This window comes from Halichoeres trimaculatus, unplaced genomic scaffold (genome assembly GCF_033239565.1).
Source record: "Halichoeres trimaculatus isolate MK-OKI-2021-1 unplaced genomic scaffold, fHalTri1.1 fHalTri1_scaffold_17, whole genome shotgun sequence".
Taxonomy (NCBI): domain Eukaryota; kingdom Metazoa; phylum Chordata; class Actinopteri; order Labriformes; family Labridae; genus Halichoeres; species Halichoeres trimaculatus.
In genome coordinates, this window is record NW_027437195.1 from 19,604,636 (window position 1) to 19,618,776 (window position 14,141).

Genomic DNA, 14,141 nt, shown 5'->3' on the forward strand with positions numbered 1-14,141 from the left:
GTTAGATGAATTACCTGGCTGCCTATCTCTTTTATGCGATCTACTGAAATGCTGCGCCTCAAGCCTTACTTCGGCCTTATGGAATGTTGTTATTATCACATGAAAACACTGCAGCTCCAGTTTGTATGTGCATGGACCGAGTTTTGACTCCTCTATAAACAGGTTGATATACTGACCTCTTCAGCCAGGGGTGTGGAAAACTGTAACTGTGTACAAGACAGGCTCCTTGCAATCCTTCTCTCTTTTTCTTTCTTCCATTAGCAAATTGACCAAATAGGAGGAAGGTTTCCACTAAATAAAAGGTAAGAATTTGTCGTCTTACATCCCTCTTTGGTTTTGTTTCAGCATTATGGTGCTTAAGAGCTATAAAAGAAAGTTAACTTAGTCTAACATAGTAAAACAAAACTGAGACTTAGCCAATTCTTTAGCTGTTTTAGTTGCTAAAAATATCAAAATGCTAAAACAAAAAAATACATGTACCAAGAAATAAATTGTGTTTTCAAAATAAAAGTATGCTAATGCATGACTTTTAGTTTCTCTTAAGGAGCTACTATTCTAAGAGAAACTAAAAGTTGAGGGAGTTATCTAGTGATGACACAGGCTGCGATAAATTCTGATGCAAAAAGTATGATGTCATCTGCATGATGGTTGAATTTTTCTTTATTGTCAGTTCAAACATTTGAAATGGTTGTTCATTGTTAACATGTTTGATTGAAGTCTTCACCGGTCTTTGAAAGCAGTTTTCATATTTTTGTTTTCACAGAAAAGTTGAGTTGTACAGAATGATATTTTTGGGTTGAAAAAAGCTACTTAGAGACATGTGTGACACTTTAAAACATACTTTTCTGATTTAATTTCTGATTTTAAAACAATGCAAATCAGTTATACAGATAACTAACGTGTTTTTTTGTTGTCCTTTTTACAGCTCGAGACTCAATTTTGTATCCATGCCTACACTGTTGTATGAAAATTTCAGTGCGTCCCTGCCTCCCAACACTTCAGGGTCTCCAAACTCTGAAGATTGGGATATGGTCCACTCCATCATCCCCCCATACACATTCACCCTTTCCCTGCTCGGTCTCCTCTTTAACAGCTTTGTCCTCTGGATTTTTTTCCTCCACAAGGATCGACTCACGGTAGCTGAAATCTACCTGAGCAACCTGGCGCTGGCTGACTTTATCCTCCTGTGTGGCCTCCCCTTCTGGGCTATGAGCATCCTCTACAGCTACAACTGGCCCTATGGAGATTTTTTATGCAAAATGGTCAACTCTATCATCATAATCAATTTCTACACTAGCATTTACACACTGGTGATGATCAGTGTGGATCGCTACCTTGCTATTGTGAAAACAATGAAGGCAAGGTGGCTGAGAAGACGGCGCTATGCGAAAGTGATCTGCTTCATCCTGTGGATATTCGGTCTCCTGCTGAGCACTCCAGTCCTGGTTCACAGAAAGGTTCAAGCCTTTGAGGAGTATGAGACAACTGCCTGTGTCTTGGATTACAGTCACAGGAGCTCCTGGAAGTTACTCCATCAGATTCTGTTGAACGTGGTGGGTTTTGTCCTCCCTGTTACAGCTATCCTTTTCAGCAGTGGGAGCATCATAAAAGCTCTGGCTCAGAGAAGGGAGCACGTAGCTTTTCATGACATCAAGGACTCAAAAGCAACACTACTGATGTGTGCTGTCGCAGTACTTTTCTTACTCTGTTGGGGCCCCTTCCAGGTTTTTACCTTCCTGGACACACTCTGTGATGTCTATGTGCTGGATGAAAAGCTCTGGTCTCACACGCTGGATATAGGAGGCCAAGTTTCAGCGTATCTGGCCTTTCTCAACAGCACCCTCAATCCACTGCTGTACGTCTTCTCAGGGCAGTACTTTAGGAAGAAAGTTAGTGCCATCTACAGGAGGACTAGAGCTACTCGCAGAGGATCAGACATGACAATGTATCAACGCTCTGTTGTGTCCACTTACATTAACAGAGTGGAGCAGATAAAGCCTGTAGTGATTTTATTAAACGAGAGGTCACATGTTTGACTCTGTCATCATTTCCTGTTGCTGTTTATGGAGGAAGAAAGGTGACATGACATAGTTTCCTCAAAGTAAATGCGTTTAGAGCACATATCACATATCAGAATACACATATCAACATACTCATATTGTGAAAATTATAGAAATATGCATAGAAAACGAATATAAGCTGTAAAGACAAGAAAATAATTTATTTAAAATGTCTCAATAAATACTACTTTTCCCTAAAGACACTCACTTCCTGTCTAAGTCTTTTAAATTACACTCCAGTTTACACTTATAACACAGATATTAAAAATGGCTATATGTGTATATGTGCCTGTATTCATTTTCTGAGCCACTTATCCTGTTTATGGTCGCAGATGGCTGGAGCCTATCCCAGCTGTCATTAGGCGAGAGACAGGTACACCCTGGATTGGCTGCCAGCCAATCACAGGAATGACACAGAGACAGGCAACCATTCACACACACACACCTACGGGCAATTTAGAGTATTCAGTTAACCTGATGAGCATGTTTTTGGACTGTGGGAGGAAGCCAGAGTACCTGGAGAGAACCCATGCATGCACAGGGAGAACATGCAAACTCCACTCAGAAAGGCCCACCGGTAGAGGTGGGGAATTGAATCGCTGACCTTCTTGCTGTGAGGCTGCAGCGCTAACCGTTGCACCACAGTGCAGCCTGTGCATGTACTTATTCATTTATTTTAAAATTATATACTCTCTCTAATTAGTGTGAGTTTATGTGCAGGAGTGCTGTTCATGCATGTGTGTGTATATACGTCATGATTCAGAGTGTTAAGAAACAGAATTTCCCCTTAAGTGGATTAATAAAATATAATATCTTCTTTACAGCTTTTTTAATGAAAGACTGACCTTTTTCTGTATTTGTTTGATTACTGTTAAAGAAAGCTCTATTTAGGTCATCTAAACCTTTGAAAAATTAAATACATCAACTTTGGCTTTAAGGGTTCCTGTGAAATTTGGTATGTACACTTATGACCACCAGAGGATGACATTTAATTATTAATTATAATTATACTCTTTTGACCTCTCTATTGGAATTTTCCCACAAATGATAAGCACCAAACTTTCAAACCAACCAACAATGTAATCTCAACAACAAATTGATTTTTTGAGGGTTTTAATGGAGTGTCACCACAGGCATCAATAATTTGTGTGTTTTCATGGTGACCACAGCTATTAGTGATTGTGTTTTTCCTGGTGCTGCCTTGGTTTACTGTAACTAAAGAAAAATAATATTACAAGTAGTTTGTGCTGATAACCCAGAGTCAGTCAACATAGTGTGTTACATTTCTCAAATAAACATTTCTCTATTCATTTATTCTGTTAATTACCACAGCAACTATTTCCAGTGATCTTTTTATAATGTTTCAGATTTTCTAATTGTAAATTGGCGAATAAAAGTAGAATTTTCTGAAGAAGAAGCCTGACCAGAGACAAAAAAGGATGAACAGCATCAGTGACAATCACTGAAATTAAAACAGAGGCAGGAAGTCACAGAAATGATCATTTGCAAGAAGCATGACATCACTTCGGTATCAGCTTTCCTTTAAGAGTGTGAGCCAGAGACAGAAAGAGGACTGGAGCAGAGGTTACAAGATCGGAGCATCTGGACACAGAGCAAGAGTAAAGCAGGAGATAAGAAATGACTTTTTTCTCAACAAGGTATGTTCTAAACTTTTCTTTTTCAGTTAATTCAGTTTACTAATAAATATTCCTAGTTCATCCAGTTAGACCAGTGATGAGTTTTTCACATCGTGATGGGATTTGGTGAAAAGGAAAGGAAATGTGCTCAGATGACATTTGCACTGGCCTGTTATGGGCCAAATAATTAAAATAAAAAATAATAAAACTAAATAAGTAATTTTTACTTATGTGTATTAATTCAGATTAAATTAAAATAAGGTCTGCAGTTAAACTCATTAATAGAATAGAATAGAATTCAATAATCTTAAGTGGAAACACTATCTGTGCAGTATTAATGATGCAAACAGGTGTGGGAGATTGGAAAAACTTTCAAAACTTAATCAGCAACAGATTTTTGGTTACCCCTCTCCATATGACCTATAAAGATAATTTAACCTTTGTTAAATAACATATTGTTTTGTTTTTCTTTTTTCCCTTTTTTTAAGTCTTATTTTTTCTTTTTACCTTTCCCTTTTCTTACTAACTTTTGGTATGTATATATTTTTCTCCTTCTATTTGGTGTAAAATTGCTAAATAATTGATGATATATTTGTACTAGATGTAACAAAATGTCAATAAAATGTTCATCATAAAAAAAATTAATGAGGTCTACGGATATTCAAAGCATAGGAAGCAAATTTAGTTCAAAAGATACAGAAAATTATCAGCTTTCTGGTAATAGCAGAGCAATTGCAATATGAGAAAAAAAAAACTAAAGAGAAGGGCTTTCTTTTTTTTTCTTTTGGTTTTTTGTTGTTGTTGTTTGTTAGACTACGGTATTAGAGCTTTGAATTTTTTCTGTTTGCTGCTTCAAGTTTCATTTTCTGCTTTGGTAAAATACATGAAAAAATACTCTGACTTCAACCCGCAGTTTGAAAACAAGCTTGTCGGGGTCCTTTGGGCAAAATGTCATGTCGTTGTGTAGGCTGAAAATCTATCCTGTAGCCTCATACTATTGTGGATGAATAATATGGAGTAACCTTTGATTCATTTATATTATAGTATTTGAAGTATGCCATGAGTCATGTTTAAGGGGAACAAACCTGTTGTTCTATATTACCAACAAATCACTAAAAAGAACATATGTGTCAACCACAACAAAGGGTTGAGCCATACTTTAATAAAAACTAAATCTATAAATATACAAACATTATGTGCCAAATACAACCTCAAAAAGCAAAAAATGTCCCCTTACATCTAAGTTGTCTACATTTACTTTACTAAAACCAAACAAAAAAATAGATAAGGCTCTAAAGGAGTCATGCAGAGCTTAAATTTTCTCAATTTACTTTCTTGTGTGATTGCATTTTTCCTTAGCATCTATCATGACCAAAAACTGAAAGAAATTTAGAAAGTGCTACCACTTAAGTCTATATTTTCTTTCCTTGTCTCTTTCTGTCTTTCCACAGTTCTCCTGAAAATGTCACCAATGCAGATCTACAAGTGCTCCCAAATACCACCCATGGTACTTCTTGTTCTCTGAGAAAAACCGATGAATGGGTCTTCACTGTGATTCCTGTCTACATACTGCTCATCACTGTACTTGGGATTATGTTCAATTCATTCGTCCTGATGGTTTTCTGTTTTCACAAGAAGGTCTGCACCGTGCCTGAGATTTACCTCAGCAACCTGGCTGCTGCTGACCTTGTTTTAGTTGCTACTTTGCCTTTCTGGGCTGTCAACGTATCCAGCCGCTACAACTGGCCCTTTGGTACTCCTCTGTGCAAACTGGTGAACATCAACATCAGCATGAACATGTACTGCAGCATCTACTTCCTCGTTCTGATTAGCATTGATCGCTTTGTGGCTCTGGTGCATCCGCTGTCTCAAACTAAAATGCGCAGGCCAAAATATGCCAAACTTTGCTGTGTGCTGGTATGGTGTTTCGGTTTACTGATGAATTCTCCTGCGCTGATGTACAGGAAAGTAGGACATATACCTAGCATTAACACTACATTGTGCTATTTTGACTTCCCAAATCCCTTTGTGGATATGTTGATTAGTGGGATACAGATTTTGTTCATCTTCATTATTCCAGTTTCCATTATTTCCCCCTGCTCATTCAAGATAATCAAAGCTCTGAAAACAAGAGAGAACACTCAGAAAAAAGAAATGAAGGCCACCACTCTGGTACTGGCAGTCCTCCTGGCTTTCCTGGTCTGCTGGATACCTTTCAATCTCATTGGCATAGTAAAACTGATTGGTAAAGCTGGAGGGATCAAACAGTGTAGCATTGCTATTAATATTGAAATCTCTCATCAGGTCTTCCTGTACTTTGCCCTCTTCAACAGTGTTATCAACCCTGTCCTGTATGTCATCGTAGGTAAAAACTTCCGGAAAAAAGTAAAGGAGCTGATAAATCAATGGAGCCGGGGAGAAAATACCAGCATTAACTACACAAGCTCATCTGTGTAAAGATACATTAACATGTCAGTGCTTTTGAGAAGCTTTGGAATTGACCTATGGCTAAGCCACACCCCTTCACTCACTTGGGCAAACAATGAACATCCAGTGACAGGTGCTATGGTATGTAACACAGAAGGAAACATCTTGCAGGATGTTTTCTGGAGACAGAAAGATTCCATATCAACTACAAGTCACCAAAAGGGACTTAACAATGTACTGTAGGAGTATATTAATCATTTTATTGTTGAGAAGGTTGAAGGTTGTGGTCAATCACAAAACTTTATCCAAAGAAGACACTTTTCTCAGTTCTCATTTTTAACTGAAAATCTCAGATAAAAAACTCTTAAAAACAAACAAAAACCAACCTTCTGCAATACATTTCAATTGACAAATGGGCAGGTCCAAGTGAATGGAAATGAGTATGCGCAGTGTTTGGCTCATTACCTTTGAAAGCTTAGCCATAGCGCAATTGTTTTAGTTACTCAAAATACACTTAAAGTGAGAAATAAACTGCAAAAGTTCCAACAAAATTCAGCCTGTGGTGTCTGAAAACCATATTTCTAAAGGAAGGTTACCTGAGATTCAGTGGCAATTGCTCTGAGTCTGCAAGGGAAGCTCAGCTTCCCCTAAAATGTCCCCAAAAAAGTGATAATATGTACTGCTGTGTGTGTATTTCATTGACAAAATATGTGCTAGAATTCCTTCATCTTTTGTTCAGAATCAGCTACCTATCACAGGTAACTGGCTCCACCTCCTTCTCATTCATCTCCGCAGCGTCTCAGCGCTTTAACGCTGAGACGCTTTAAACCGGGCTGGGCTTTGTCCCGCCCATCGGACGCTCAGCGTCTCTGGGGGTCTATGAGGCAGTGGACGCTCGGCTTCTGCATGATGATTGGATGATCTGTCTGAGGCCAAATCCTTTTTGATTGACAGCGAAATGAGCCAGTCAGCGATCTTGAAGTATAACACTCCACCGAGCATCTTCTCAGTTGTTCTGGACTGATCCGGAGGCTTTATCGATCCGCAGCAAATTTACCTTTCTAAGAAACAACGAGAGTTGTGTTTAAAGATTCTCTCCCTTTTCACCAATAAGCAGCTACAGCTACAGCTGTGGAGCTTCTCCCCCTGTCACTCACACTTACAGCCTGCAGGTGTAGAGAGGAGCTTCTGCGGTTTAAAGCGGCTCATGTCTCACACCTGCAACACAATGGGCCAAGGCTGTTAAGGCAGTCTAGCTCTGCTTGAGAGAACAGTGGTAAAATCCCTGGAAAAAACACCTGGTTGGTACGACCGGGTCACAGATCATTTTCTTGAAAATGAACTGAGGGTAGAATTTAAATAAATAAACAAATTTATGATGTAGGCTGGAGAGAAATGAGCTTCCCCTCCTTGACTGACCAGCAGCCGCCACTGCTTATTTAGAGAAATCAAACCCAGCCTCTGTTGATTTTATACGCTTGATATATTACTAATCCTTTTACTATTTTTAATATATTCAAAGTTAGTCTCTTTGTATATGGTGTATAATATGTGCATAACTGGTGCTGCGAAGAAACAGCAAGTCACAAAATCTTTCGACGCGTGTTTCTGTATTTCCATCATCTTCTTGTGCAGAAATCCAGCGTGTTGCTTGACAAACATTTGCATGCATGTACACCTTATCATTTTGTACAAGTTGTGTCTTCTATTTAAAGTCATGTCCTCCTGAAAAGAATGAGTCACTGTTCATTCTGTTCTGTCTCTTTCCAGTGTGTGACCGCTGATAATATCTCTGCATTAGGTGAAAGACATTTGCATTTTTATTTGAATATAAAATTCAGGGGACAGTATGACTACTCACCTAAAAAAAAAGTCAACTTACACCTTTTAGTAACCACACTCTTTGAATGAGTGAGGTCATTTTTTTATTTGAAAATGTAAGAAGCTTTTTATGACTGGGGAAAAAAATCACAGTTTCCTTTGGTTCAGGAGATAAGATTCATTTAAAAACTGACACTTCACACTATACTTTTATCTAAAGTTTATTTTATTCTATCCCTAGTTGTTTGTTTTTTTCTACAGCCCTGTTTTTCAGTTTTCTGGAAGATCACGGCTCCACCGTTTTTAAAGTAAGATTTTTTTTCTCATGTTGCATTTGCCAGATTCACTGTGGGGCTTAAAACCTCAAGAAAAATATCCCCAAACTGCCGAAGAATTTGAAAATCCTTGTCTGAGATCTACCTCCTTTTTTTCCTTATAATTCTTGGAATATATTATTTATTTTGGGAATACCTTAAGTTTAAGTTGAATAACACATTAAGAAATAGAGATCTTTGAGTCATGTCTTAATTTTACACATAAAGTGTTTTTTTTTTCATATTTCATCTTCTAACATTGTCGTAAATACCTTGAAGAGCATTTTTGTAAAAACAAGTGTGAACAAAAGCAGCAGACACCTCTTTAAGCTTATGATCTTTTAGGAAATGCAAATAGGTGCTGATCCAGGAAAAGTTATGGTTTGCACTTTCAGCAGTGGCTGCTGGTGGTTTAGAGAAGCATCCAGCTGTTTCAGTCAAACATATAAGATGATCAAAAAGTCTTTGAAGTTTTTTAAACTGAAAACATATATAATGGTTATTTTCTACCCCAAGAACTATCCCAATGAGCCAGGAACTATGTTCTTTTCAACTGAAGGAACCAGGGTCTAAAAGAATGTACCCATGAAAAAGATCCTGCCTTGAGGATAATTCTTTTCAGTCCTTTTACTGCTGAAAGTCACCATCAATGGTACAGGCAAAGAAGATGATAAACCAGGTCGATCACAACAGTGTGATGTCATTTGCACAGAGGGTGTATTAAAATAAAAACTGAAGATGCTCCACCAATCAGAAACATTCACCACCCAGAGTTCCTGGACATCTGAAAAGTCTGAATACTTTGAGAAATAGACTAAAAGCTGATCTTTTCTTCACTCCTTTCATCTCCAGAAAATTGTTTCCCCCTTGTTTTCATGTATAGGGAAATGTGTGAGGGGGTTTTGTGGAACAAACAACAGAAAGATTCAAACACTGTCTTTTTCCAGGGGCAGTGGGAAAACACTGCTTAATGAAAGCAAGCACCGAATACGATTCGTGTTTTACTGTGCAGCAAACTATTTGCATAATCTTTTACATAGGAGTCTTGCTGATCACATCTGTTTGTCAACAGAGACAGTTGCATTCAGGTTTGGACACCAACCGGTCAGGATGGAAGCAGCTTTTCTCAACGAGACAAACATAAATGCATCTGCCTGTGCTGTGAAGACTTCATTGGAAAGGAATATTTATCCAACTGCATATTCTCTTTTTTTTATTGTGGGATTTCCAGCAAACTGCCTGTCTTTGTACGTAGCATGGATACTGATACGGCAAAGGAGTAGCATAGCTGTCTACCTTTTCAACTTGTCCATCTCTGACTTGCTCTACACTGTCACTCTCCCTGTGTGGATTGAACTGGCCATGAAGAAACCTGTAGATGAAGGTCTGTGCAGTTTGGTAGCTGTGATCATGTACAACAGCTTCTATGTGGGCTCTGCTCTCCTTTGCTGCATCTCCGTTGACCGTTATCTTGCAGTGGTTTATCCTCTCTACTTCCACTGGGTCCGAGAGGTGCGGACAGCAGTCTTTGTGAGCCTCATCGTGTGGACCTTGGAGATTTCTATCCACATTATACTACTTAACCACACGGGGGCACTGCAGGCCTTCTCCTCGAGACATCTGTGTGACGAACAATTACCCATGACATCACAAGACGCCAACCTGAGCATCATAAGAGTCACTGTGAGTTTTCTGATGCCGGTCTTCATCATGGCCTTTTGTTCTCAGCAGATCATGCAGTCCCTCCGTCGGAGCCCCTCCATCTTGAAAGAGGAGTGCAAGAAAGTTGGAGTGCTGCTGTTGTTACTTCTTCTGACCTACATTGTGGCTTTTCTACCCTTTCAGACTGTCATGCTGCTCAGGGCCATGCTGGAGCCCGGGGCCTGCAGCTGGGCAGCAAAGCTCAGAGAGCCGTACCTGGTCACTGTGGCTACAACTACCATAAACAGCACTATGGATCCTATAATTTATTGTTTGATCAGTGAGAGTGCTCAGAGAGAGATCAGAAAAGCTGTGGAGAAGGGGAGAAAAGTTTGGAGAAATAGGTTATTTAAGGGAGCAACTGGGATTTGGTCGATTACCTAACACGTTCATAAACTAACATCAAGAATTGTGTAGTCATACCAGAACTTAAAGCTTTTTGGGAGTTTGGGGTCCAGCACAACACATGAGTCAGAGAGGCAAGCCCTGAAAAATGAGTAACATGCATTTCATTAAGCCTCCTTATGCATGTGTTTTCTTTGTTGTTGTTGTTGTTGTTGCATGTAATCATTTTAAAGGTACTGTGTGTGGAAATAACAATGTCATGCAATATTTAGTTGTCAGATGGATCGAGACGTTCCCTTGCTCACCCTTCACATTGATGAAGGAGGAGGAGATGCTATTGTGATGCATGTGTGGACCAACCAACTTTCTATCATATATTCACTCATACACTTTTACAAACACTTTTGACTAATATGTTTTCTGTCAACTGTTGCGTTTTGAGTGGCAGAAAAATGAAATAAACATAATGTAACATGTGAGGTAATCTGTGTTTGGAGGATTACTTCTTCATAGTAACAATGCTTCTAGGCAGGAGTCATGTCTCCCTGGGAAGCCTGTTTATTTACAGGTTGAAATAGAGCCGCATTTGTAAGCAACGTGTATTTGTGCAATGACGGTGAGAATGTGAGTTGCACCCATGAAAAAATTGCCAAATCTTTTCTGCCAAATGCTTCTGTACAAATGTAAACAGCAGTTCAGTGTTATACTACAGGAGAGGACTTATCCCTATCTTATCCCTATCCAATGAATGAATAAAACATTTTTTAAATTATTTCTGCAACAACAAAAAAAGGATTTCCGTAAACTTCATTTTTAGTAACTAACACTGAAAATGTCTGTGTGTTTATTTTAAAGGAGTGTTTTATATTAAGTCAAGCACATACTGTACGTGTTCTTTTATCAGAGAATAATAAGCATTGCTTTTCCAGACTTATTGCCCTTATTGACACACTGCATATACAGGCAAACACTATACAGAGATTTAATTAAATCTGCTTTGTGGTTCTGTGACACAGGAAGTTTGCTTTGCAGTGTCCTATCGCCCAGTAAACTTGTAGTACCCATGGAAGACAATGCGACAGCTGCAGACTCTTCCTGTTTGGTTAAATAAGCGGTATAGGACTGCACAAGTGCATGATTTCTCCCTGTTTTAGTTTTTCTATGTAAATAGTGATTTGTTTCATGGACTATTTGACGAGAAGGAAGTCACCCAAATAAACTGTAAGTAGACTTAAATCTGTGTCTGTTTAATCTGTGAATTGCAGTCGTTTTTGAAGTCTGAAAAACTCAACTTTGTGTTATTCATGATTAATTTGAGAGGGAGAAGGGAATTATACTGGGACCTGAAACATGCTCTGTACCAGCTAATGAGGTTAAATTCTAATTAAGTAATGGTTCTGTTACTCTGCATTAGTGTTGTATCATATTTAAAAGCAGGATATGCTGTAAATGGTGCTAGTTTCCACTATGTGGTGAAGAAATGTGTGATATAATTTGAAAAAAAAACAATTAAAAAGGAGCAAGCCTTTAACAGTGGTTATGGGTTCATTACACAGGTTTAGTCTCTTAGAATCACAATGACTTTATATGTATGTAGGCGATACTGCACTATTTTATATATGTATATATATATATATATATATATATATATATATATATATATATATATATATATATATATAAATATATGTATAGCAAAACAGGCTTGGTGGAAGTAGAATATTTCATGCACAAGTCCAAATTTGATGTTTAAATTAGTGCAGTATCGCCTGACTGACATGATTTCAGTTGTATACATGTTCCTTTGTGCCTTTATTCCAAAAATTAACATTAGCAGATAGAGCAGGAAACCAGGAGAGAGTGTGGGGAGTGGCATGGGGACAGGGGGCACCCTGGCCTAGGTGCTTGAGGTGGAAGGAGAAGACTGTGGGTTATTATACCAATCATGTACAACAGCAGCTTCTCATAGTTAGAGATATATGTCCCTTGTAGAGTTATATCTACAGGTGGGAGTGTCTTAATGGGACAACCATCTTTAAAAAAATCCAGCTTCCATACCCGCGACACTGTAAAAGCTTTTGCCGTAGGATTTAAGTAATGTACTAGTTAAACTGTTATTTACTGTAATTTTACAGTATCCTCACTGTTAAAAAAAACCCAATTATATTAAGTTATTGTAATTTAATTGATTAATGCTGTATATATTTGGGGGAAAAAATGTAATTTAGGAGCATCACTTTCTCCAGTAGTCTAATGGGTAACTGTAAAACTGTTAAAAGAAAAAATAATCAACAACAACTGGAGGTGGTGAAAAAAATAAAGAAAGTCCATGTTATTTTGTTAATATCTGTCAAACAGTTTGTGCTGATAAGACAAAGAGATACTGCTGTAATGTCTGTTTAAGCACCTGCATTGTGGCACAATATGGACATAGTGTCACAGAATTACCAAGATCCTTAGTTGTAAATTTTAAGCTACTCTTCTTAGCACTATTTGACCATTGGGACCATAGGTCAAGGAATCTAGCTGTAAATTCAGATCAGAGTCTTACTGTTTACCATTAACATGTAGAATCATTGCATCAGCCCTTTAATGAAACAGCTTTCAATATTATTTGTCTTTCCTCTACAAGGTGTGAGAATAAAAAACCCACTCCACAATGGAAAACTTCACCCTCAACACCAGCCATTCAAACTGTCTCCCAGCTGACGACTCATTCCAGATGCTGTTTCTGTTGTTGTACACCGCCATCATCCTAACTGCCATCCCATCAAACGTCTTCTCCCTCTACGTGTCCGTGCAGCACATCAGACAGAAGAACGAACTTGGTGTGTATCTATTCAACCTGGCCCTGAGTGATCTCATCTTTGCGATGGGCCTCTCCATGTGGCTAGACTTCCTGTGGAGGGGACTGTGGATCCATGGAAGCCACATTTGTGTGATGTCTATTTATTTACTCCTCACTAACTTTTACACAAGTAGTGGTCTGCTCTGCTGCATTGCTTTTGACCGGTACCTTGCTGTTGTTCACCCGTTGAAGTACACCTTCTTCAGGAAAGTTGACACTGCAGCAGTGGTCAGTGTTGCCATTTGGGTGATGGTGGTCTGTTTCAATGCTGCTACCATTGCCTGGGAGGAGTTGTATCATGAAAACAAAAATATTGCAACATGCTTCGACGTCACCCAGCTACATGCAGGGGGCAGCCTTTGGGCCAATCTTGCATGCTTCTTTGTGGGTTTTGTTTTCCCTGTTCTCTTGGTGGCGTTCTCCACCAGGGGGCTCTTTGAAGCACTGAAAACCAATCAAGCTACTGAGGAACATGAACGCAAACATATTGCAAAGCTGTTGACAGTCATTCTGCTCAGCATTCTGTTGTGTTTAGGACCAGTCCACATCATAATGCTCATCTGCTCATTCTTGAATGACTGCAAGAGTCTTACATGGATCCAGTATCCCTACAAGATCAGCCAAGCTATCTCAAGCCTTAACTGCCTTGCAGACCCTCTCCTTTATTGCTTTATTACCAGAACAGGAAAGGCAAATGTCAATCAGGTAGTCCTCTTGTTTCGGTTCAAGAAGAGAGGCAAAGGTGAAGGTGTGGTGTCCGTTTAATAAAATGTTTGAAGGATATGTAACTTCTAATATTTCTGCATTAAAGAAAGTTGTCAAATAGCAAAAAGTCATCACACGAAGTGTAGTGGGAAAAAGGTGATTGTTAGGAAACATCATCCTGACTTTATCTCCTCTGGGGTCTTGTGGCGACAACGATGGAAAACAGTTCTAATATTTTCTGTTTGTTAAAGAGGATATGTTATGTGTGTGAAATGTGTGTGTA

General features: G+C 38.7%; 4 protein-coding genes across 4 annotated transcripts; all 4 read left to right on the plus strand.

Annotated features, from left to right (window-relative positions):
- The first annotated feature begins 947 nt into the window (after positions 1-947).
- On the plus strand, positions 948-2,036 carry bdkrb1 (bradykinin receptor B1). Its single transcript, XM_074692457.1, has one exon. It carries the CDS (start codon positions 948-950, stop codon positions 2,034-2,036), a length of 1,089 nt encoding a protein of 362 aa, XP_074548558.1.
- Positions 2,037-5,290: 3,254 nt separating this feature from the next.
- On the plus strand, positions 5,291-6,154 carry LOC141806639 (B2 bradykinin receptor-like). Its single transcript, XM_074692258.1, has one exon. It carries the CDS (start codon positions 5,291-5,293, stop codon positions 6,152-6,154), a length of 864 nt encoding a protein of 287 aa, XP_074548359.1.
- A 3,215-nt stretch (positions 6,155-9,369) lies between these two features.
- LOC141806638 (G-protein coupled receptor 4-like) lies at positions 9,370-10,344 on the plus strand. The gene has a single exon (XM_074692257.1). It carries the CDS (start codon positions 9,370-9,372, stop codon positions 10,342-10,344), a length of 975 nt encoding a protein of 324 aa, XP_074548358.1.
- A 2,620-nt stretch (positions 10,345-12,964) lies between these two features.
- Positions 12,965-13,918, plus strand: gpr65 (G protein-coupled receptor 65). Its single transcript, XM_074692458.1, has one exon. The coding sequence runs from the start codon at positions 12,965-12,967 to the stop codon at positions 13,916-13,918; it is 954 nt and encodes a 317-aa protein (XP_074548559.1).
- The last annotated feature ends 223 nt before the right edge of the window (positions 13,919-14,141 follow it).